Source organism: Heloderma suspectum, chromosome 1 (assembly GCF_057233095.1).
Source record: "Heloderma suspectum isolate Gila_16-S chromosome 1, 16-S_ref, whole genome shotgun sequence".
Lineage (NCBI taxonomy): Eukaryota > Metazoa > Chordata > Lepidosauria > Squamata > Helodermatidae > Heloderma > Heloderma suspectum.
In genome coordinates, this window is record NC_139458.1 from 83,546,910 (window position 1) to 83,573,107 (window position 26,198).

Consider the following 26,198-nt stretch of genomic DNA (forward strand, 5'->3'; position numbering starts at 1 on the left):
CTGGTGTCCTTACCCGTGAAGCCAAACTGTCCTTACAGTGCAGGCTGATTCCACACTCATCAGTGATTTCAGAGAGATCTTCATCCTCAAACTCTTCAAGGCTGATGTCATGGGTGAGCCTAATTAAGGCAAAGACCATGCGGTTATCCATTAAAGAAAACAAGCCAACAAGAAAACATCATACAGTGTTGCTTGGGGCAATGTTATATCCCCAAGGCTGGAACCAAAAGAGAGAAGAGGAAGTTGTATGCAGAGCTGCATTAACAATTATTTGAAATAATAATACAGATGAAAGACTCCAAACAACTTGTGTCTCCTGTTGCAACAATTATCTGACAGTTTTCCTGATTTCCTGTTTTTTGCGCTGTGATCCTTTAACATTCCCTCTGGCTTAGGGCACAGAGGATGAACCTATGTCTTGGAAAACAAAACGATCATTTTCTTAGAGAGCCATTTTGCATATTCATGCCTCCAAGTAATGTGTCTAAGAAACAGCAACTGTTCTTTATAGGAAACTGTGGCCCTCCAAATCTTTAACCACTGGCCATGCTGGCTGAGGCTGATGAAAGTTGGAATCCTGCAAGATCTGGAGGGCTACAGGTTGCCCACCCCTGCTTTACTATGGAGAAACATTGCCCATGGATAGGGGGAAATGGCTTCCTTGTGAGAGGGCATGGTCATGAGTATGGCTTTCAGGCAAGGCTGAGCTACAACACCTCTCATTAAAAATTAAGCCGTATCACACAGTATAAGTTCATGAATTAATGTATTTTTAGGTGATCGTATATACCTTTTGCCAAAAAACAAAACAAATAAATCAAAGCTTTTAAAGCATCAGGGAACATTTGCTCCTGGCTCTATGCAGTTTAAAAAACACACACAAAACACAACCCACTCAACCTCTTAAAAATCAAACCACTACATTTCTTAAAATTGGAAGAGGATTCACATGTAATGCTAAACCATGGTTTAGTATTACAAGGAAGAGCTGCAGCAAGCCTTGAGATTGCGAATTTCCCTCTCCTCCTTCAGTGCAGCCATGAAGAGAAGATTGAAGGCTTCTGCTTCAGATTAACCACATTTGCCCAAACTGGTAATTTTTACTATGGTTCCTTGAAACAAGCCAACTTCATAAACTATGATTTGAAATAAGCTTGTTTCAACTAACCATAGTTAAGATTAACCAGTTGGTGTTCAGATGAAATAGCAAGTTGCAGTTAATCTAAAAAGGAAACGAAAGCTTCTGATAGCACACAAGCCTGACGCTCATTCTTGTAATGCTAAACTATGGTTTAATATTACATCTGAACTAGACCCATATTTAAAGGAATTCTTTCCCTTAAAAATGCTGTGCAAGTCCATGCATAGGAAAGGGAATTTAAAAGTTATTTCACCTACATGGACCAAGATAATAGTTTAAATTGAATCATAACCCACAGAACATACCATTGGGTTGTATCCATCAGTGTCCTTCTGCCAGTGGAACAGACACCAATGGCAGATTAAATTCTCACTCCCCCTGCAGTCTCCTGCATATCCCCCCACCCCACTCACCCACACAATCCATTCTCATCTGTTGCATGAGTGGAATTCCACTTGTGCAGCATTGGATGTAGCCCACCAGAAGCTATTTTCAGCACCATATTTCAGACTTGAAATGTGAATAACCTCTAACCATACAGAGAGGCAAGTTCTCATTGATTAACCCCCATATACCTGGGATTAGAGAGAATGAATGTATCTCCCATAGATCTGAGATTAGGGTGTACATGTGTGTTTGAGCAGGCAGGGTGGGAATGGACTGTCAGTGCCAAAAAGGGAGGAGATAAAGCCTCAAAAGTAAAAAATAATTATATTTCATAATTTGTCCAACGTGTTATGGCGTGTTTCCTTCTTTAGGAGCAAAAAGATCTAATTCTAGTTAATGCTGGAGTTCACTTAAAGTGTTGAGAGATCTTTCTGCCCAAAGAAGGCAAAAAACACTTTTTTGTATAACTTTTACTACAACAATATAGTATAACATATTATATTGTACATTTTTTAAAACTTCAAGTATGGTTTTCATGCTTTGCCTCACCCCTTTTTTGGCTTGCTTCCTTTTGTACTCTTTCTTTTCTGTCAGTCAGTACGACATCAATAGAGGCTTGAAATGCCAAATGTTTCAGTGCAGAAATTCACTGGCAAACAGTCCCTCAAACACACCCACGTGAAAGGCAGGCAATACAACACAAGTTGCAAAGCCATGGTCTTGCTTTCCATCACTGAGAAACCACAATAACCAGGTTTGTTATCTGCAACAGAGAAGGTTGTACTACTACCCCCAAACTGACAGATTCTTATACCATTTTCTAGAAGTAAATTAAAGTAACCTGGAAGTGTGTTACATTCCCGCCCCCCAACACACACATGCAGATAAAAGTGATACTATAAGCTGATATCCCCTTTCCTCCAAAACACCCATTAAGATAATAAAGATGCATGAATTGAAATATAGTATCATTTATCCAGGTGGCTGTGGGGTGTGTGTCTGGCTACGCAGGTATATAATACAGGGCAGGGGAGCTGGGTCCAAAAACACAGCCAGGCTGAGACGGGGGGGGGGGGGGCTTCCAAACAAGGCTTTTATCCCTGCCTCATTCACAGAATTTTAAGGGGGGGTGTTTCCAGATGATGACATCTTCCAGTTGTAATTGTCCCATGTTTTTTCACCACTTCTTCCATCTTTTTTCTTTCCACAAAAAATCCATTAAGGAGACAAAGACAGAACATCTGCACAATGCCTTCCAACTGGTAGTGCTAGGAGCCATCTGTCTGGAAGCATCCAGGGTCTCATAGATGGTTCAAACTCAGCAAAGGGAGTCTGAGCAACCAGGAAATGACTCCAGCTGCTTCATGTCTCTCTGGCCTGAAGGCAGAAACAAGTCCCTCATTCCATACAGACCAAGGACTGTTTTCTCTCAGCCTGAGAGATAATTTTGTTTGCCTTTTCTGGGTTGGGAGGAAAGGGGAGGAAGAGCTTGCAGACAAGGCAATGGGCTGTCAGATTTCTCAGTGCAAAGTTTGGGCTGAGAAGTAACAGTCCTTGTATGTGGGTGGGACTAGCCTGATGACATCCCTAAGATACACAAGGCAATCTAAGTAACTATAATTCACTACAGCAGCCTTCCCCAACCTGGCATGCTCCAGATGTGCTAGACTACAGCTCCCATCACCCCAGCCAGCATGTCCAATGGGAGCTGTAGTCCAGCACATCTGGAGGGCACCAAGTTGGGGGAGGCTGCACTATAGGTTTCCTCCCACCAACAACCTCACTGTTATTTTTAGTTTGAGCTACAGTGAGTTTGAAGAACAAACAAACAAACAAGATGATTCAGTTATATTTCATTGTATCCCCCTCCCATTTTGATTAGGGAGAGCTCTAATGCTCAAGCCACCACTGGCAAACTATTTCCTTCCATTTCCTTCTCCTTGTTGAAAAAAACAGTTGCATAGATTTTAGCCAAATTAGCAAACATACCTTATTTTCACATTCCCCACCCATTAGGTAGGTGTTCGTCTCAACTGGGTAGAGGTTTGACTCCTCTTACTGTCTTGTATCACAGGGCAGAATTTGGACTCAGTGGGAATTGCTCTATGTTGCATTTCGGTTGTTCTAACATCTTAAGTCAACCTTAAATGGAATTAGAGATGGAGAACCAAGATCCAAACTCATACCGACTGAAGTGGCCCGGCCTGCCTCTGTGGTGTCCTCTTGCCATAGATAATATTCCCCCATAACCTTAAGAACATAAGAAGAGCCATGATGGATCAGACCAAGGGTCCATCTAGTCCAGTATTCTGTTCACACAGTGGCCAACCAGCTGTTGACCAGGAACCCACAAGCAGGGCATGAGCCCACGGCACCCTCCCACCCATGTTTCCCAGCAGCTGGTGTACATAGGCTCATTGCCTCTGGTACTGGTGGTAGCACATAGCCATCAGGACTAGTAGCAACCTTCTTCACTTTTAGGTCAACAAAAGGAGGAACAGATGCTACCCCTACTTGGCAGTAGCCTCCATTAGCTGATCCTACCATTATGCCCTAACTGCACTTAAATAGATCTTTTTGACACAGAATTTATTTGAGTCTAAGGATCAAATACCAGTTACAGAAATGTGCAGGACAGTCCAGTATTTTCAGACAATGCATGCTATTAAATACAAAGTATTATCCTGTACTGCAATATGTGGGCACTTGAGATATTGGCCTACATGCGATGTTACATGAATGGACTTCTGCTCATGCAATGGGATGTTCCCATCCCATCCTCCCCCCTACAGCCCCTTGCACAACCTCAGATCTGCTGTGGAGAGCCCCCCAACCTTCTGGAGAAAATTTGAATCTTCGCAGGGTGTGTGTGTGTGCGCGCGCGCAGGGAGGAGGGAGAATCCATTCCACCAGTGGCATTTGCTCCACTGGCAAATGGACACCATTGGAAACAACCCACAGTTTCCCCTTCACTATTTCACTCATTATGTTTTTTTCCTAGAGATGAAGGCCAACTCTTGTGAAATAATGTGCAAGTGTTTACTCTGCCACAGTATATATGGACTGAGAAGCACAGTGTGTTACAGAAGGCAGAAATATACACATATACAGTATTTTCTTAAACAGAGATTATCTCTGCGTAAGAAAGTAGCTACGACTTAAGTGGACCATAGTTCCACTCATGGGACAATTCATCCTTCCCCTGCTAGTATCATTCCCCTTCCCACTGCCTACAAGAACTCCCCTTTCCCTAACACACAAACACACACACACACACCACATCTCCTTCATGTTTGTATCCATGCCTAGCTCACAGTAAGAGTGCTCAGCATCTCTCTCTTACCTACATGGAATGTTACCTCTTTATAAATGTACATTTTGAAAATGGGGGGAAAGAGGCCATATGCTTCAAACAATGTTTTTATAGTGAGAAAGGAACCAATTCAACAAAATTGATACTGTACCCTACAACAAAGTGTAGCAGGACCAACTATCAGATTTCTAACTCTCTGTCATCTCTCTCCCCCTTTCTCTCTTTCTCTTTTTTAAGGCTAAATTTGGCCTATGATGTTAGGAGCATGCCATTTTCAGAATTCAGCACAAATGCTCTCTCCAGCCTTAACTCTTCTTTGACACCGGCCAACTCAAGTTAAATGTGTAATTCTGTTTCTGCCCCATGTATATTTTATCAAAAAACATACCACCATCCAAAGAGAAACATAGCACCATTCACAGATGAAGAGGATGAATCTAGAGGTGGGGACAATGTGTGAAGAAACAGGTTTTGGCTAAAGAAGATTCAACTAGTACTCTTCATAAGCAGTTGCAGCACTCAACCATTGAGATGAGAGGAGCAGAAGCAAAAGTAGCACTGCAAGATGGATACTTCCATTGCTTTTGGCAGCAAGAATAACTGTTGCCTAACGCGTGCACACACACACACGCACATGCACAGAAGAAAGCTACCAAGAATAATTTCCAAGAAAAAGACTCCCTTCTTTAACACCATCTCCTTTGAGGCTTAGCTTAGATCTCAGTTGCTCCCATGTGCCCATGGATCTATCAAATGTATAAAAAAAAGAGTTTTTGTATTCTTTGTTTTTCTTATGTCCTCCCTCCCTCAGGAGAGAAATGTCTTTCCCCACCCCTAGCAAGTTGCTTAAGATAAGAGACTGCATTTGGCATTAAGAACCAAAACAGACATGTCAACCTGTCCATAAAAAAAGGCAGTAAGGGCGACAGCAAGGAAGGAAATAATAAATAATTTACAGATTATCTCCATCATCTTATCAATATTGACTCTAATTCCATCTTCTTAAAACCCTGCTAAAGTGCTTTCTCTAGCCCCTCCAATATGCAACCTACGGCTTTTGCTAGATCAATTCACAGAAGAACAGTGGGGAACATTTAGGGACATTTTGCCAAGGGCAAGTCTTTGTACAGAGAAATTTGTCGCTGCGAAGGCTGCTGCTCAGAGCAGGGTCCAGCAAAGAAGCTGTCACTCTCAGAGCAGATCTCAGCTGAATCCTTCCCTCGGCTCTATTGTTTGGGGGGTGGGGATGAGGGAGGTCGCCTCTGCCTCAACCCGCTAGGTATCACCAGTTACACTGGGAAGTATAATGCATGTAAGGGTTGCCATTCTGATCTGTGACTCTCTGGTGCATACTTAGGCAAAAGATACCAGGCCCTGGTCTCTTGATGTCTCTATCTCCCCGCTCTGCCCCCGCCACCCATTTGCTGTGCACAACTCACTGCACTGTCATATTGGTGCTGGAAACAGGAATTTCCAGAGCTCAAGAGCAAGTTGCTTGCAGCATGAGGTGTGTGTGTGTGTGTGGGGGGGGTGTCCATAGCAGGGCTGTAATAGGATGACACATTTGTGGATAAGCAAGGGGGAGGGACATTAGACATGCAACTTCTGCATCTCAAAGCAGTTACACACAGAAAGACAGCAATGAGGAGGAGAAAAGGTGGGGAGTGATAAAGAATCTATATGCAATGGGCTGCCAAAGCATTAATTGATTCCCTCTCCTGTTCCAGAGAGGTCACAAGAGTCAGGAAATCTCTTCTGTTAGTATTTATTCTACTGCATGCAAATGTCTGTCTGTGTCACTAGGATGCTAATAAATGGACAATGACCCCAATTACCAGAGAGGAACATTTTAAAAATGTCCAGAACCTCCCAGAAGAGATTTCCAAAGCCTCCTCTGAAAGCTCTTCTGTTGGAAATGACAAAGCTTGTCACTTCCGATCGACAGCAGTATTAAATTTTGTTCCTGTCTGACACAAGGACTGACACACCTTCTCCTTGAGTGTGGAACTGAAGCAAGTGCCAGTACGACAGGCCAGCAGACACAGGGCTATTTCCTGCAGTGTGCCCCATATGTTCAGCTCTGGGGTTCTGAGTGCCCCACTCAATGACAGTAAGAGACAATTACAGAAACTTCTGAGGGTGCTGGGCTATTTCCCATTCTATCCACCCCCTTATCTATCATGCTGTTCACAAGTCCATGCCCTCCTCCACAGCAAGGCTTCTTCCTTCATACCCAACAATCCAGTTCCTAGCATCTGCCTTTTGACAGATAACTCTTTTCCTTCGGCAGCTGAGGAGTCCCCTTTGGGAGCAAAGCCAGGCATGGCAGAGAGAGACTAGCAGAGCCCTAGATGATCTGGTCTCCTTGCTCTGCCTGGGCAGCAGCATCTCAGTCTCATTCACAGCAGATAAAGTTTGCAAGCAAATCAGCACATGCAAGTCTGCTGCTGCTATGCAGACAACTTGCTCATACAGGGGGAGAGGGTTTTGCTGAGGCAAACTGCACTGGGCAAATAAATACATTAGTACCATAAAGCAGAAGAGAACTGTTCGTACAATGCTACATAAGTACATTAAATCCGCTTGATCCCCCATCCCTCCAGCAGTCCGACGATCGCCTACCATTTCTCCCACTGATCCTCCAGCCAGCTCTCCTCCTCTGTGCTCGACTGCATTTTAAGTTCAAGCTTCATTTAAGAAGAGCCCCGTCTTGGGGGGTGGGTGGGATGAGAAGGGCCTGCAGTTCAAGGGAGACCTCCCCCCAAAAGGAGAGTGAGGCAGAGCTGTGTATGTGCCGTCTCCTCTGCCTGTCCCAGCTCAGAAGAAACTGCTGTTTGTGCTGCTCTCTGCTTCTCACTGCGCAATCTAAGGGCTCATTAAAAATAAATGGAATCAGCTGTCTGGGTGGGGGGAAAAATAACCCTCTGGGCTGAGATGGTGCCAAGCCCTGCACTCTGCCTGGTCCACTGCTTTCCTCAGCCAGGCAGATTCTCGACCAGTAGCAGCTCCTGGCTGCTCCCTTCTCCATCAGCTGCAGTCAAGGGGAAAAGGGAAATCGAGCACATCAGTGGCACTACGCTCAGCCAAGCCATTCCTTCCTTGACCTTGCAATGCCTCTGTCCCAACTGGGCTGCATATGTCCACGTCGCCAAGTACCCTTGGATGATCTAGCCACCAAAGGAGTATCATTGCATAAGAAATTTAAAATGGCAGCATAAGGCATAGGACTTGTTTATACCTGATCTGACAGCCTCTTTCTACCCAAGTAAGGAACTCCAGGATGTTTCAGCTACATCTCCTTGTTGATTGTCTGTGAGGTCATTCACAGGACCTCAGTGGAACAGTCAATAGAGGTAACAGGCCTATTGTGTTCATTAATGGCTTATCTCAGATGCTAGAAAATAGTTCATTCTCTTTCCATTTTCAGTTTGACCTCACTTTCATCCTCCCCCAACAGGCCTGGAGAGACTGCAGAAATAGGAGAGCAGCATTAGTGTATATGGCTGCCCCCTCGAGATAATTAAGCCCCTGTTCACACAAAATGGCCATCACAGAGGCTACTCGACACTGCATCTAAGTGGCAGTCAATTCATGTGGTGGGCTACGGTATCCAGATGGCTGGCTCTGTAGAGCAGCTGCCATGCAGATTCAATTTCAAATGGCCTCCATGTGGCAGTCTCCTCATGTGAAGTGTCTTTTATCACAATCTTAAGTGATTCCCAGTCTTTATTAGAGTGTTTATTCACCATAACCCTCAAGGGCAGTGAAACAGTATAGCCATATTGGTATAAAGGCATCATGAAGGCACATTCTGATGTGACAGAAGGGGGGTGTTTCATAGAGAAGTGTATGGAGCTTACACTCCCTGTTCCTCTATATCAGGAGTGTGCCTCCTTATGTTTTGGTCTACAAGTCCCATCAAGCCTAGCCAGCATAGCCAATGATGAGAGGAGATGTAGGCCCAAACATATGGGGGGTCACAAATTGCCCACCCCTGCTCTATATCATCTGAAAGGATTTTCCCATCTCTATAACCTAGCAGGAGGGTGGGAGGAATAAACAAGCTGACTCCACACTGGAAGTTTATGCATCTCCCTTGATTGGGAAATGGAGAGATGCACAACATCTACTTTGGATAACATGGAGATATGAGAGGTAGAGCAGGGTCAGAGAACTTGAACCTACTGTTTCCTCAGCATCACTTCACATCTGAAGCAGCTCTCAGGCACACGCAGACTAAACAAGTGACCCAAAGATACCTACCTGGGACAATTCCAAAAGCCAGGTGGATTTAAAGCTTTTAAGAATGTTTGCAGAGAGGAGTTAGATCAACGGAAACAGCTGTATGTTCATTAAAGGATTCTGGCTGGACCACAGGAGCCAGCTGGAGCCACCCCATTAAAGAGCTGGCCCAGAAGGCAGTCTGCTCTTCGAAATGTTATAAAGGTACATGCCTCATTCACTTCAATGAAACTTTTGGCAGTGCAGCACTTTGAGGATCAGACTGCAGGGAACATTAGGCTTTAACGCACCACCACAATAAAGCCCCCAGAGGCAGTGAGAACCCACTGGAATTAGCCTGGGTACTCTGAGATAATACTATCTCAACACAAGCAGAATAGTAACTGGGGTATAACAATGCTCCTCCAAATGATAGAATAGGTGGGTAAAAACCTATCAACTGGTAGAAGCATGGAGCATACTGCAAAACACAACCCTAATAATTATACAAGGGAGGAAGATGAGAGATTCAGTTTTAATGGGCACTGCCTTTGACAGCATTTTGTTTGTTGGCAACAACACCATTTTAATTACTCAAGCTCTGAATAATGAAAAAAGGGATTTACTCAACATTTTTACCCCCTCTGGGTTTTTTTTTTTTTGCCACTGTACCTCTCCCCTTCTTGCCATCTTATTTTTTTAACGGAGTCTGATGCATGCTCTTCTGTACTGCTTCCTTGTGTCTTGCCAATTGCTCTTAGTTTTTGCTACATCATCTTTTCTATTTCCTGCCCATCTTTCATTCTCAGTCTTGTTTTTCCCATCAGAGCTGCCAGACTGGATTAGACCCATGGAACCATGTAGTTTAATATCTCTCTGACAGCAGACAAAGCTCAGGTTGCCAAACTCTTGAATGAGGCAGAATGGGGTAGCTACCTCCATCATGCCCAGATCATGAACTTCCCAGGGGTTGTGAACTTCCCAGGAGAGGAGCCAGAACACTGGAATAGATGGACTGTTACTCTGATTTGGTAAGGGAAAGAGCCATGGCTCAGTGGTAGAGCACCTGCTTTGCATGCAGAAGGTCCCAAGTTCAATCCCTGGCATCTCCAGGTAGGGCAGGAAAAACTCCTGCCTGAAACCCTGGAGAGCTGCTGCCAGTTAGAGTCAATAATACTGGCTTAGATAGATCAAAGGTCTGATTCAGTATAAGGCAGCTTCCTATGTTCCCAAGGCAGGGGTGAGGAGATTACAGGTTTGTGTGATCTAGTTTGGTTTACTAATAAAATTTGCTAGAACACCAAGGTGCACCCAGGTACAAAACAGTAGCTACAGCAGTACAGCCAGATGCAAGTGGTAGCATGGAGCAGAGCCAATTGCCTCTTGCATGCCATGGGCCACACACTGGGTTAACTTGCATAGACAAGAGAAAATCTACATCAATGTTGCTAGAGATCAGAAATTTTAACATAACCCTCTAAAATGGGCCAGCAGAGCTGCACAAAGAACAATTAATACTCCGCTTTGACATGCAAGAAACACTGAGGCTGAGAGATAAGCAATTAAAAAAGGTCAGTTATCCTATAATTTTTAGAAACAAACAAACCCTACATTTGCTCACTGTTGCTCAATTATTGGGAGTCAGAAACCCTCGCAGATCTATAACCATATTTTATTTATATTTTAACTGTTCTATGGAAAATTCTATGGTATTTTCATTTTTTTAACTGTTTGTAATCTGCCCAGAGAACATTAGTTATTGGGTGGATTAGAAATGTAATAAATAAATAAATACAACTGGAGTGCCTTGCCACTGCTTCTGAAACTGGATTACATTTGGCAACATGGAGTCCCCAAGCCTAACTGTCTGGGGCCAGGGACCATACCATTAAGCACCTCTTCTTCTGCCTTTATGTGAAATGTGAATTTACTGAGCATTGGATAAAACAATAATGGCTTCTCCCTCTTGCTAAGTATGCATTCTGGCCAATAACTTGATACCACCATTATACAGGAATGTATACTGGCCCTTGGGGAATACCTACATTAGAGGGGGACAGAAACAAACACCAGTAGAGATTGCATGAAGATGGTTCCACATTGATGGACTTGCAATGGCCTATGGCTGGAGCACATAATTGAACTCCATTATGTGGTTCTGATCAACCACATGCAGGGAGAATCCTCTTGCTTGGGATATAGCCCCATGCCCCTTCTCCTGCCACTGTACCAGTATTACCCAAGCACTCTCATAAAAACCCATTGATTTCACATGGGAGCACTTATCACAGCCTGCCCTTCTCTCCTGTGCTTCCTCAGTTTAGCTCTGTATTCCTGTACCATATTTTCTTCTCACTATTGATCGTGACAAAGCATTTGCAGAGATTGCCAGTTCTATCCTCACCAAGACTGTGTTATATACATGCAGCTATTTATTACATTGAAGAGGCTTCCTCCCTATCTGCATCTGTCCGTGATGGTTGGTGGTGATTAAAGTCCAGAGTTTGGTGTTCATTTGGGATCACTGACAGACTTCAAAAACAGTCTTTGTCTAAAATTAATTCTACCACAAGCGGATTAGCATGCTAATTCTCGCTGCCATTCTGCCACAGCATTTCCTAAACCAAATCTCTGTCCATGGTGCTGTTTACTGGCTGAACCACCCCTCCCTTTCCAGGTCTCCTTCACTCTTGAGTTCCTATGGGGATTTACACTGGCTTAGAAAAAGCTATTAAAACTCTCCAGGAGTGCTCAGACCCCTTTCTGTAGCATGTTGTGTTAGCAACAAGCAGACAGCAAAGCCCCTTCCTGCAAATTCATGGGGTTCCATGGGTTGGAGAAATCAACTCATTATTTTGCAGGCTTGTTTCCGGTGGATCTGCATTTGCCAATAACTCCCACTCAAGCACCTTGTTGGAGACAGGCCCAACTTCAGTACAAAGGTGACAGAGTTGAATTTATCCAGTACTGCAAAAAACCAAGTCTCCAATTGGCGAAACCAGTAGTTTAACAGAGACTTGAATGGCAGAGCGTATATTCAAGTTCACTGCCTCACAGACACACATAGACACACATCTGGGTGTATGCTCAGCACTGCAAGCATTTGAATCTTGCACCAAAGGAGACCAGATCTGGAGGGCAGACTGAGTTATAGTATTTTACCAATTTATTCAATTTGCAGAAACAGTCAAGTCGCAATACTTAATTTCACAGCATCTGTGACAGTTGGGCTGGGGGCAAGGTAGTTGGGAGTGCGGAAGAAGCAGAGTGGAATGTGCACCAAGCCAGAGATGCTGGTAGAACAAAGAAATATAATTAAAAGTAGGCATCTCAAGCAAGTGAGTCAGGCTACCTGTTGTGTGGGGTTTACCATTTCCCGTGTCAGTTAAGTACTTCTTTACTGAACCCAAACATGGCAATCAGGCCTTCATTGGGCAAGCAGAACTCATCCACTGAGTTAACATCACTTCAGGGAGAAAATGTAGAACTTTAGCACCAAAAAATCCAGCCTGATATGCCATGTCAAGCAATCACCATCTCTGATGGTGCAGAATGGGGGGTGAAGGATGTGGGTTACAATCCAAAGAGCCTTTGCATCAGAGGCTGCTTCTCAATTTGCCCTGAGTTATGTATGGTTGTAGCAAGGAGAGTTGCTTCCAAAGATGAGAGGCTCAGGTTGTCTCCTATGCACACTTACCTAGAAGTAAGCCCCTTGAACACAGTGGGTCTTACACTCCAAGTAAGCAAGCATAGGACTGTGCTGTCAGAAGCCATGCTGAGTGCCCAGGGTTTACCACAGCCCTTTAGAATAAGGCATTAAGGATAATCCCCCCCTCCATTTCTTTCCATCTAATTCCACTAAAATTGCCACCAAGTTTTTACAGGAAGGTTGGGAGGGAAAGAGGATGCACATTAGAGGGGATTGGATTTTGCCAATCCCTCTGTTAAACAAAAGGCCCTGTCTGGCTTCACTGTGGTTGTAGTCCAATGCTCTTCTAACCTGCAGGATCTGTGTTGCACCCTACACCTACAGTCTTAGACTGAATTTCACCTGCTTTGCTTTGAATTTCACACATGTTGTACAGCAAGTATTCCATAATTTGATACTCCAAACAGTTAGAAATTTTTTTTTTCTGATCGGCAAACTGAATCTGTTGGGACTGCTTAAGGCCATTTATTGTTGTACTACTTTTTCCTTGAACTATTCCTCCTTCCTATTTCATTAATCCTTTTAAAAAGTCATTCATGCATTCCCCATTAAATTAAGAAGATGCTCCTTCAATGTATTTTCCTGAGTTAATAGTATGGCAGAAAAGAGGCTGTAGAAGCATGTTCATCACTCAGTATCTCATTACTCAATGACTTCATCACTCAGTGACTCACAGGTAAACTGCATCCATTGAAAAATGCAGTGATTGGGGCAAGACCAGTTGATCTAAAAGTTCTGTGATCTTAGATTTGGGGTGGTTCATTCACACATGTAAATCAGCACTTGATGCTGCAATTGTCAAGTGATAAGCATGTATGCACAAACACTCTGGATATCTGAATTTAAATCCTTTCCAAGGTATGTTCTATAGCCACCTCAGCTCAGGGACTGGAGCACATGATGCAGAGTAAAACACACTGGGCCTCTCATCAAGAGGCTCATGAAACTTTCTAGGCAAAAGTTGTACCTCTAGGTCTGTTCATGGAATTCAGATGGAAAGCAATGAAGGGAATTCTACCCACAAGAAAAGCAGAAGAATCCATACCGTAGCCTAATAATTTTTTATTCTTCAATTCCAAGTCAGATAGGGCTTGCCACGCTGCACATCTGTCACCTCCATTTAGGTGGCAGTTAATATTAAAGCACAGTTGCTTGGGATTCACCTTAAACACACACAGAGTGAACAGAAACTGGGTCATTATACAAAGCACTGACAAGGATTTCTACTCATCTTCAAACCTAGAACAGTGGAAGCCCAGGAAAGAGGCAGCCCCCTTTTCTCATAGTTGCTGAAGCACAGCTGGGTATATAGGAAGTCTGTTGGTAATGGGCTTGAGCCCTTGAGAAGAGTTATTCCTGCGGCACCTGAAAGCATACATCTTTCAGTGACGCCATTTTCAGATATTTCAGATCTGCACCCCTCAAAATCTAAAAATTAAGGAGGTCTGTTGCAGCAAAAACTAGAAGTCTTATGGCACTCTAAAGATTAACTAATTAGTGGAACAAGTATTTGTAGACAAGAACCCACTTCAACAGATGTTTGTTCTGGCCAATAAATTGTCCAAATCTGACCAAGCTTCCGCCACAATAAATGTATTAGTCTTCAGAGTGCCCCAAGAAATTCCATTGCTTTTGTTTCAGAAAAAGAAACGAAAAACCAAGATTTCTGAACCAAGTCTTTGAAAGGCTTCTCACAGCCCTCAGATTTCTTCCTAAACCTCATAGATCCAAGAACTGACATATTCCAACTAATAGGACTGATATCCAACTGCTGAAACAGTTTGACCTAGATCCCAGAGGTTCTTGAATTCTTCCCAGGAAATGCTATGTCTCTAATCCTTCAGTCAATGGAAGTATGTTAATTTCCAGCCCAAAAACCCTATTATACTTGCATTGTTAGGCCTGAATGGAGGTCCACCTTTGGAGACCTAGAATGATATTAATTCTTCCTGGATGCTGCTGTTTACATTAACAAGGAGCCCAGGAGACAAATGCGGTATCTATGACAGCAATTTGGAGCCAGACCAAGACTATCATGGGAGTCAGCTGAGCCCTGCTACTTGTCTTACAGTATTTAATTCTGTGACTGGGCTACTTCTCCATAGTTTGCATTTCCAGGGATAGTTTTAATGGCTTTGTCTGCAGGGCAGGGGTGAGGCTGGGTTATTCAGCCACAAACAAATCACTTCCAACAAATCAAGAAGGCAGTTTTAGAGCTAGAGGAGAGAAAGATCCATCTCCACAAAAGAGGAGGCTATAGAGTAATCCAGTTGTGTCCTTCTGCTGATGGAAGCAGTTATGTCAGCACAATTGGGAGGGGGCAATCCCCCCAGACACAGCCCCCCTCCCCGCTCTCAAAATCTGCTCCAGAGGGCTGGGAAATCCCCCAGAGCAGATTTTCAGGTGGCACGGAGGGCTGCAGGTATGAAGGGAGGGAGAAAGTCCCACCGTGCTATCGGACATCCACTAGCATGATGTTGGATTTAACCCAGTATCAATGCTTATCACAAAATCAAAAACCTTGAAGAGATTTTAGAAGACATTGATATATTTTTACCCTAAACACTTTGAAGGAAAGAAATACAGAATTGCTGAGATGCAAACTCCATTATGGAGCCTATCTTTAAAATTACACTCTAGTACAGGGGTCTCCAACTTTTCTGGGCTAGGGGGCATATTTGGAATTTTGAGTGTGTCTTGTGGGTAGTCTCAAGAAATGGCTGCCATAGTGGGCTTCCTATTCATAAAATAGTTACCACAGTGGGGATGGCTAGTCACAAAGACTCATTTCCCAGAAGGCAAACTGTTGAGACTAAAAGAAAAGCGACTTGCCCATGAACCTCAGTACAATGCAGAGGTGAGGTCTGAACTCCAAAACACAAAACACTCTTCTGAACCCAAATAAAGATGGCATGGAGGGCAGAACTTCACTTTACAGCATGCCAGCCTCCCAATTTAAAAATAATTTTAAAATCTTAAGAAATAAATTAAAAATCAGGAAGGGAAGGAATCTTGGCTGATGCCAAGAGAGGTGTCAGTAGGCATGTTGGTGCCCATGGTAGATAGTCAGTATTGCACCAATCTTTTCCAAAGGCATCAAAGATAGTAGTAGAGCAGGTCTGCTCACCGTGTGATCCTCCAAACAAAACACAACCCCCTTTTTGGAGTCCCAGGCAGCACAAACAGGAGGTCTATTGAGACCACAATGGGCACCTATACTTGGATGGTGTGTTGAGTTTGGCTCAATGAGTCACAAGTTGTGCAGGCCTGCAATAGAGGGTAATAATGAAGATGAAGATAACTGGTGAGACCCATGGATAGCATATTAGGGTTGGCTCCCAATATTGATCTTGTAAATAGGGAACAGTCCTTCAAAGATTAAGTGGAAGACCAAGAGAAAAGGTAATCCATTGGGAATTGGTTCTTGAACCATCACCACCATCTCAAAAGACCTTAAGGCATCTAACCAGTCACAGAGTAAAGAGAAATGTTACAAAATCAGAGAGCTAGTATCTTTATACATGACACCAAGAAGCAAGAATGCTGTTGATTCTGTGGGAGAGAATCTGGAAGAGTTTGGAGTGTTCATCCCAGCCAATGCAGGCTTTACAGTCAAATTAAGAGCAGATTTAAAACAATGCCAATTTAAGCCTCAGGTGTGAGAACAACCTTAGAAGGGGCCAAACTCTATCTATTCTATGGCACACTTTTCAGTTCATGCAGGGTGGTGACAAGGTCCAACAGGCCCATCAAAATACAGAGAACATAAGGAAGCATGCAACAGCATTAAAGAGACTTCTTGCTAGAATTAGAAGATATCTGATTAAATTATTAAGCAGCAATTTAAAAATAAATAATATCAACATTCATCACTGATTTCTGGAACTCCCTGTGACATGATGTTGGCCAACAATGAATGGCCAACAGTTGTTGCAGGACATTCAAGTGCCTTTCCCTAAAGGGAGTTCTTCTATTTAAGCACACAGACTGCAATAGAATCATAGAATAGTATAGTAGGGTTGGAAGGGGCCTACAAGGCCATCAAAATCAATATTTTGATACCAGGAAAATGCAACTCCCTATCTCAATCTAACCTAGGAAAAAATGTGACTGAGCAGGAATACGATAGCGGTTTATAAAATTATGCACAGTATTGGGAGAGATTTTTCCTGTCCTTATCATATAGTACTATATCTTGGGAACACCCAGTGAAATTAATTGGCAGTAGAGTCAGTACAAACAAAAGAAAGTACTTCTTCATACGACACATACTTAAGGAATTCACTGCCACAACATATGGGAATAGCCACTAGCTTAAATGGCTTTAAAATAGAATTAGACAAATTTACAGAGGACAAATTTGTCAATCAATTTTGTAAATAATTTGTCCTACAGAGGACAAATCAATGCCTCCAGGTGCAGAAGCAGCTTTATCATCATTCCCTCTATTAGCAAAGTTCAGGGGTGAGTGCCAGTCCTTATGTGGCCAAATTGGCACCACCCATGCACAAGCAGGAGGCATCAGCATGCTTGGGGGAAACCAAGGTTTGCAGAAGTACAAAAAACGTTGCCCTAAGGGAGCAAACAATAATAAACCCAAAACAGCCCAATGAGTACTGAGCATTTTCAATGAACATGGAATGCTGAGTTTCTTTTTTGAGGTAGGGGAGGGGGTTGGAATGGATCTTGGAAGAGAGCATGACTGGATGGTTGGCACCCTGAACAGAAGCACTTCACACTGCAACATTTAATTGCAAATCTCATTTGCTCCCTCTGTTTCCAGTGTTAAGGCATGAGTGCCACTTTTATGTAACCACCCTTGCACAAGAGGAAGATATCAGCAGACTCAGGGAGCTCTGATATTTGCAAAAGTATGCAACATCTTTAGAAAAACCCCTAAGGGTGTGAATCCCATAAAGAGCCAAATGAGGACTGAACATTCTCAGTGGCCAAAGAATGCTGCCTAACTGTTGTGGGATGGGGGAATGGAATGCAGTATCATGGAGGAGGGCATGGCTAACTGACTGGAACAAGGAACAGAAGCACTCCACAGTGCTGTGCTGAGCTACACACTCCCCACCCTTATTCTGACTGCAGCAGAGAGCAAGAAAAGGTGGCAAGAATATACGGAAGATCTGTATAGGAAGGATAATAATATTGGGGATAGATCTGATGGTCAGTGAGCTAGAGCCAGACATCCTGAAGAGTGAGGCTGAATGGGCCTTAAGAAGCATTGCTAATAACAAGGCAGCAGGAGACAACGGTATCCCAGCTGAACTGTTTAAAATCTTGAAAGATGATGCTGTCAAGGTGATGCATGCCATATGCCAGCAAATTTCGAAAACGCAAGAATGGCCAACAGATCAGAAAAAATCAACTTATATCCCCATACCAAAAAAGGGAAGCACCAAAGAATGTTCAAACTGTCGAACAGTGGCACTTATTTCACATGCCAGTAAGGTAATGCTCAAGATCTTGCAAGGTAGACTCCAGCAATTCATGGAACGAGAATTGCCAGATGTACAAGCTGGGTTTAGAAAAGGCAGAGGAACTAGAGACTAAATTGCCAATATCAGCTGGATAATGGAGAAAGCCAGGGAGTTTCAGAAAAACATCTATTTCTGTTTTATTGACTATTCTAAAGCCTTTGACTGTGTGGATCATAACAAACTGTGGCAAGTTCTTGGTGATATGGGGATACCAAGTCCTCTTGTCTGCCTCCTGAGGAATCTGTATAACGACTAAGTAGCAACGGTAAGAACAGATCACGGAACAACAGACTGGTTTAAGATTGGGAAAGGAGTACGGCAGGGTTGTATACTCTCACCCTACCTATTCAACCTGTACGCAGAACACATCATGCAACATGCTGGGCTTGATGAAGCCAAGGCTGGAGCTAAAATCTCTGGAAGAAACATTAACAATCTCAGATATGCAGATGATACCACTTTGATGGCTGAAAGCGAGGAGGAGCTGAGGAACCTTATGACGAAGATGAAAGAAGAAAGTGCAAAAGCTGGGTTGCAGTTAAACCTCAAAAAAACCAAGATGATGGCAACCAGCAAATAGAGGGAGAAAACGTGGAGGCAGTGACAGACTTTGTATTTCTAGGCGCAAAGATTACTGCAGACACTGACTGCAGCCAGGAAATCATAAGACGTTTACTTCTTGGGAGGAGAGCAATGACAAATCTTGATAAAATAGTTAAGAGCAGAGACATCACACTGACAACAAAGGTCTGCATAGTTAAAGCAATTCCCTGTAGTAACCTATGGCTGCGAGAGCTGGACCATACGGAAGGCTGAGCGAAGGAAGATAGATGCTTTTGAACTGTGGTGCTGGAGGAAAATTCTGAGAGTGACTTGGACTGCAAGAAGATCAAACCAGTCCATACTCCAGGAAATAAAGCCAGACTGCTCACTTGAGGGAATGATATTAAAGGCAAAACTGAAGTACTTTGGCCACATAATGAGAAGACAGGACACCCTGGAGAAGTTGCTGATGCTAGGGAAAGTGGAAGGCAAAAGGAAGAGGGGCCGACCAAGGGCAAGATGGATGGATGATACTCTGGAGGTGATGGACTCAACCTTGGGGGAGCTGGGGGTGGCGACGGCCGACAGGAAGCTCTGGCATGGGCTGGTCCATGAAGTCACGAAGAGTCAGAAGTGACTGACCGAATAAACAACAACAAACATTACATCTTAAAAGTGTTGGAAACATTCCAAAGTAAAACAGTTTGTGAAGTCCCATTGATTTAAATTGGGAGATTTAAAGCACATGCTTAACTGCCCCACTGAAATCAATGAAACTTTAAAATGCTTAACTCTGATGGGATCGTGCATGATTTTTAAATTGGTCTTTATACTGTACCAGAACACAGAAGTTCTTGTGTAGCCATTTAAAATGGAGGAAAATAAGAAGTAGGGTCCCCTGCAAGGCGCTATATCAGAATTAGTGTAATTTCATTTATGTATAAGTGATCTGGAGTCCAAGGTGAGCACTAAGGAAGCCACATTTGCAGAAAATACAAAATTATTCAGGATGCTGAAATCAAAGCAGACTGCAAACTGTTCCAAAGGAAACTCCCCAAACTGGCCGAATGGGCAGCAAGCTGGCAAATAAGATACAATGTAAGTAAGTGTAAAATGATGCACATTGGGGCAAAAATCAGTCATACACTAATGAGGTTTGAACAGGCTGTGACAAACCAGGAACGAGATGCATGATGGACGCCTCAATTAAAACATCAGTTCCATCTTCAGCAAACATACGCACACGCGCGTGTGTGTGCACTTGCATGTATGTGTGTGTGGTATGCATAATGCTGAAGATGCAATTTATGTTTGCATGCTGATTTATTGATATATATATATATAGATATTTATTGGATATATATATCCAAGATCATAATATTATATTATCATTAATAATATAATATATGACCAAGATCATAATATAATATATAATATATATATATAGCCAGGATCATAATGTTTTTATATGATCAGTACAGCAGCTACATTTGGAATATTGTGCAGGCCCCATCTCAAAAAGGGTCTCATAGAGTTGGAACAAGTGCAGAAAAGGGCAAGAAAATTATCGAGTCTAAAACACTTTCACCTATGAGGCAAGTCTAAAACAGCCTTCCCTGACCTAGTAACCTCCTAATGATGACGATGACAATTATTATATTTATATCCCGCCTTTTTTTCCTCTTGCAAATAACCCATGCAGCTTACATGGTCCTCCTCCTCCATTTTATCCTTACAGCAGCCCTGTGAGGTAGGTTAACCAGATAAGCTGTAGTTTCAATAAAGGCAAAAGAAGAATATTTCATCAAACAATGTGTAATTAACTTATGCAATTTGCAGCCACAAGATGTGGCTTGGCTTTAATAGGGTATTAGTCCATTTTATGGCAGATAGGTGTATCAATTGCTGTTAGCCCTGGTAACTACATGGAGCTTCCATCTTCAGTAGCAGTATTCCTTTGAATACTGTGGTGTAGTTACTGGAGCAGCAGTGGGCAACACAGACTCCTCAGCTGCATGTGGCTTCTCCTTTTTTAAGCCCCCACCATCCTCAAATTGCTGCTGCCACACTACTAAATTGCTGCTGAATTTGGGAAGCACACAGAGGTGAGAAAAAAGCTGTATTTTCCCTTTAAAACAAGACATGTGGAAAGTATGCCCCTCATTTTAATGCAAGATGGATGGATGATATTCTGGAGGTGACGGACTCGACCTTGGGGGAGCTGGGGGTGGCGACGGCCAACAGGAAGCTCTGGTGTGGGCTGGTCCATGAAGTCACAAAGAGTCGGAAGCGACTGATCAAATAAACAACAAAGGGATGTGTGGCCCTGGTGGCTTCCAGAGAGGTGGAGATTGGCTTCCAGACCCTCTGAAGTTGCCCACCCCTTGGTTGGAGTATCAGACTATGAATGGGGAGTCCTGTGTTCAAATCTCTACTCAGCCATGAAGCTCACTAGATGACCATGGGCCAGTCACTCTCTTTTAGTCTACATTACTTCATAGGTTGTTCTGAGAACAAAACTGGAGATGGAGTAGGGAGAGCCATGTATGCTCTCTCAGAGGAAAGGTGTGCTATAAACATGACCAATAAAAAATAGTAATAAAATAACAGATGCCAGAGGGCACACACCGAAGGAAAGCTGTTGTCTACATGCCCTGCTTGTGGATACCCAGAAACATCTGGCTGGTCACTGCTGGAGACATGAAACTGGAATAGAGGAGCCATTGGCCTCTTCTAGCAGAGGTGCTCTCATGAAGGGAGGGTCATCCAGGGGGAAGGCTGCCCCCACCACTGTAACAGTCAGTGGTGTAGTGAAGGCAGGGCTTGTAAACGACTTTTTCATTAGCAGGGGTGATGATAATGTCATTTGCCTCTCCCCAACCCCAGGCTTCCCTGCTCCCTTCAGCTCAGTTGTAATCCTCACAGTAGCTGTGACAGAAATGCATTTTCCCAGCAATAATATATTGTTATGAGCTATCCCTGTTGTAATGCAAAGTATTTTGGGGTGGCCTGGCCTTGAATGGGCAATTAAGACCCATTAGCAAAAGACCTGCTCCTGGTATAAATGAAAACTGCTAGAACTGGTTTATTGATATGGATCAACACAACTGCCTGCACTTTTGGACTGTCCTTGGGGGTGTGGCTATGGGGATTGTTATGATGAGTGCCTGCACTTCAAAATGTACCATTACACCACTGGTAGCAATGATGTGCCATTTGGTAAACTTTCTCTCCCCACCTCAGTTTCTCAAAAATTTGTTCTGGGCTGTGTTCTTGTCCTCTCCAAACCTCTGTGCTCCCCCCTCCTTTTAAAGTGAGAAACACACTGACACGGCACAGCATGGACACCCTCCAGCAGCAAGGCTCTTGCATGGGGACTGGATCTTGCTCTACTGCAGGGGTGCAGGACTGCAGGACCAGAGGCCACATTTGGCCTTCCAGGGGTCCCCAAAAAGTCATGCCCCCTTCTCCTGGCCCCACCTCCTTTCCCGCAACCACCAATAGTTGGGTGGTTTCCTGGCTTTTGTGCAGTTTTCCCCCATTCTAAAAGAGTGAAATGTCTCTCCTAAATCTTCGTTTCCAGCAATAAGAGCTTTAAGCTAAAATATGCTCGTACTTGTGGCCCTGCCTCTTTTGCCATTGGCCCCATTCACCACTGGAATGTGGCCCCCGAGAGCTTCGCCAGAATGGAATTTGACCCTTGAGCTGAAAGGGGCTCTGGACCTCTGCTCTACTAATACTAGATCTGGACTAGCATGAAAAAGCATTCTTTTTGTCATCTGGAAAGGCCACAAGACAAAGTTTTCTGGCCACTTGTAAAGGGTATCCTGAAACATTAGGCTTCTGAAAGCTCAAAGTGATCAACGGGAAATAATAAAGCCCTCTACTGTTACATATGTCATCCACTAGCATCATCACTAACAAAGGCATGGTTTTATTTGAAGTCGCCTTGTTTACTCACTGCTGTTTGTGACAAGCCATGTTCTGGATAAGTTGAGAATGGGGCAGGTTTATATATGGGGAAGCCTGTCCTAAGGACAACTTAGGGTGTAATCCTTTGCATATTTGGATAGAAAAAAGTCATACAACTCCCAGCATTCCCCAGCCAGCCATGCTGTGCCCTTAATCATTTTCTGGTCCTTTCTACTACTAACATTCAAATCAAAAGATACACAGAACCACCAATAGTTTGACACAAGACAGTAACAGAGAATCTCACTTTGAATGTCAAAGCCATTATCTACCACCAGAGAACCTGTCCCTCCCTTTCCTTAGCCCCCTGAAAAGTCAAAACATTTTTTTGCAATTAGTTCAAGTTAAACAAAACAATGATAGCCATGCTGGTCCATGAGATAAAACAGTTCCAAGATCCACAGTTGGGAGATACCTTTCTTAGGACCAACCAACATCCCACAAAAATGTGCAAGCTTTTGAGTTCTCCAGAGCTCTTCATCAGGCTAGGTCTGATGAAGAATTCTGGAGAACTTAAAAGCTTGCACACTTTTGTGGAATGTTGGTTGGTTCTGAGAAAACCATTGCCCAACTGTAGTTCAAGTTAAAGGCACTCTAAAACCTTGCAACGTGAAGAATCTGTTACACATCTTAGCTTCCCTTCCAGCTCAGAAAGCATATCACTCTGCAAAGCATACCAATCAGGAAACATATCTAATAATTAAAAGCCAGCTGCTCATATGCTCATAAAGACAACAACATCCAGCCTCACAGATTCTGTTTTTTAAAAAACCCAAGGAAAAACCCCCAGACACAAGCAGTTACATGAACAAACATGGAGGTGGCCGAGGTGCCGACCTATTACCCAGATGCAATGTATACTTAAAGAGCAGGTTTATAGATCTCAAGGAAGCATCATTCATAATTCACTGATGTAATCTTACACAGGTGGTTTAAGGCCTGTGTTTCTGCTACTACTGTTGCTTACATCTCATAAGCAGTATGTTTTTCAGATCCAAAATGGTCTCAAATACTCCATCAACCAGCTATAAATCTGCTCCAAACCTTCTGGTTTGGTTTCCAGTTTTATTCGGAAGGAGACTATGAAAAAGGGCAGTTCTATAGATGTCCATATTTAACAAAATATTTTTCTGAGGAGAAGGTAGAAGATTTGTCTGTGGGAAGGAAAGGTTGATCATTAGGGAGTGGAAATGCTTTATGGGGAATAGCGTAAGGGAAGTGTGTGCAAAAGGAAGGTCAGGAACCCAGAGGAGAAGCCCAGATATAGGTAGGGTTGAGTGTATGTTGTTGGGAGCATCTGTGTAATACTGTCGGATGGAGACAGTGTCGGGAGAAGATGGTGCGGTCAGTGGTTTACAGAGATAGGGATGCGTGCAGTTTAGGTATCAATCATATTCAGGGAAATGTGAAGCTTCCCTGTTTCTCTTTCTCCTCTAGCAGGAGAAACACGTCCTCCTCCTCCTCCACTCTGCATGAATTGCTGTTGTTCTAAAGGCAGCTTGGTTCCCTTTATCTCCCCAAAGAGTCATGACTTGGCCATGGTCAAGTACCCCACCTGTTCCAGAACGAAGAGGGGAGATGCGCTATTGGCACCCACCTGCTGGTTGATGCTCTTGTGATACCAGAAGCTCGAGGGCAGAGAAATAAAGGGAATGCTCTAGCTGGGCGGCTGCTCCCCCCTCTGCCCCCCCGTTACCCACACCCCCAATCTCCTGCATCCTTGGGGATGTGCATTAAGTGGAGTAGATGGGGGGTGACTTCCCCTTCTCTGTAATGCCCCCTTTTATCTTATGGCTTGGGGATGGGGGAGGGAATAGGCAACATTTACCTGAATCCTTTCAATAAACAGCAGGCTACTATAAAATTGGTGATGGTGGGAACCTTGTTCTCTAGACAGCCACCGACACAGAATGAAAGGGGAAGGAATGTTTTGGGAGGGGGCTACGAAAAGGAGGGGTGGGCAAGGGGTGGCAGAGTGAAGGCGGCGGCTGCTCGCCCCCACCCCTCCTGCGGCTAAAGCATCCCTCCCCACCCCTGGGGGGCTGAGACAGAGGAAGCTCCGGTACCTGAAATTGGGGGGCGAGGCGAGGTGTAATCCCAAGAACGGGGAGGATCCGGTCGGGGACGTGGCTCCTTTCTCTCTCTCCGCCATTCTCCCTCTCCATGCAGGCGGGAGGGAGGGAGGGAGAGGGAGGCTGCTGCTGCTGCTGCTGCTGCTGCTGGCAGGCAGGCAAGGCGAAGGGAGGGTTCCGCGGGCAGCCAGGCAGCGCTTATTTACCGGAGCGAGCGCGGGGGACTGGCAGGGGCGGTGGGGAAAGGGGGTCTGAGGAAAGAAGGGAGCAAGCGGAGGGCGGGGGAGAAGGGAAGGGGTGAGCGGGAAGAGGCGCTGCCGTTTCCCCAAAGCAGGAGCCCGTCCCTCAGGGGGTGGCAGCAGCTGCAAGGCGGGCAGGTGTCGCCCCCACCCCCAGGCTGGCTATAGCAGCCTGCCCCTGCTTTCTCGTGCCGGGGGGAGCCCAGCAGGTGATGCGGGCCGCCCCCAGCAGCTAGCCAGCCGGTGGCCTGCGCGGGAAGGAGCGGCGCAAAGGCGAGCCTCGGAGGGCCGCCGGGGTGGGGTGTGCATGGAGCGGGCGGGGGGAGGCGGGGAGAGGAGGAGGAGGAGGAGCCCGCCAAGGGTGGGAGCAGGTGGGAGCGACGCAGGAGAGGCGGCGGCGGCGGCGGCAAAGCCTTGGAAAGCCTCCTAGAGCACGAGCGGAGCATGGCGGGGAAGGAACCCTCCTGAAAGTGGGGTCGCCCTGTTGAGGGTTATTATCAGTGCACTGATATTACAGTGCCATAAGCGTACATCCCATTTTACTGACAAACCAAAACCAGTGGAGGCTGGTGGCTGTGAATCCACAATGGGTTTCAGTCAGAACTCCAAAGAAGCTCTCCAACTTCTGAACCTCTTTTAGGGATAAGGTTCAACACCTTAGATAGCTCATTTAGAGTTCTGGCTGGTTCTGACTGAAACCCAGAAGTCACCAGTCTCTATTGACTAAAACCAGAGAGAGGGCGGTTCTCTGCTCCCTCGGAGTTTACAGTCTAAGTTCTGACTGCAAGAAGACGACAAAGAAAAGTAGTGGGGAAGGCCAGAAAAATCAGTGTGAGCAAATGCCCTGCTATTTAGGTCTCGTTGCTGTTTAGCAGGTAGACTACATGATTAAATCAAAGGCTTCACTGAAAAGGTGGGTTTTATTTATATTTTGTTGTTGTTCAGTCGTTGTGTCCGACTCTTCGTGACTCCGTGGACCATAGCACGCCAGGCCTTCCTGTCCTCCACTCTCTCCCGCAGTGTGCTCAAGTCCATATTCATTGCATCGGTGATGCTATCTAGCCGTCTCATCCTCCGCTGTCCCCTTCTCCTTTTGCCTTCAATCGTTCCCA

At 44.5% G+C, this 26,198-nt stretch overlaps 1 protein-coding gene across 1 annotated transcript in view; it reads right to left on the reverse strand.

Annotated features, from left to right (window-relative positions):
* Nucleotides 1-25,389, reverse strand: part of MAPK8IP1 (mitogen-activated protein kinase 8 interacting protein 1) — a 79,675-nt gene extending 54,286 nt beyond the window's left edge. Inside the window, exons 1-2 of the mRNA XM_084850427.1 lie at nucleotides 24,842-25,389; nucleotides 14-119 (exon numbers count right to left, since the gene is read on the reverse strand). Of these exons, the coding sequence (XP_084706553.1) occupies nucleotides 14-119; nucleotides 24,842-24,927 (192 nt within the window). The 5' untranslated portion in view covers nucleotides 24,928-25,389. The remainder of the gene's footprint in view (nucleotides 1-13; nucleotides 120-24,841) is intronic.
* Nucleotides 25,390-26,198: the final 809 nt, after the last annotated feature.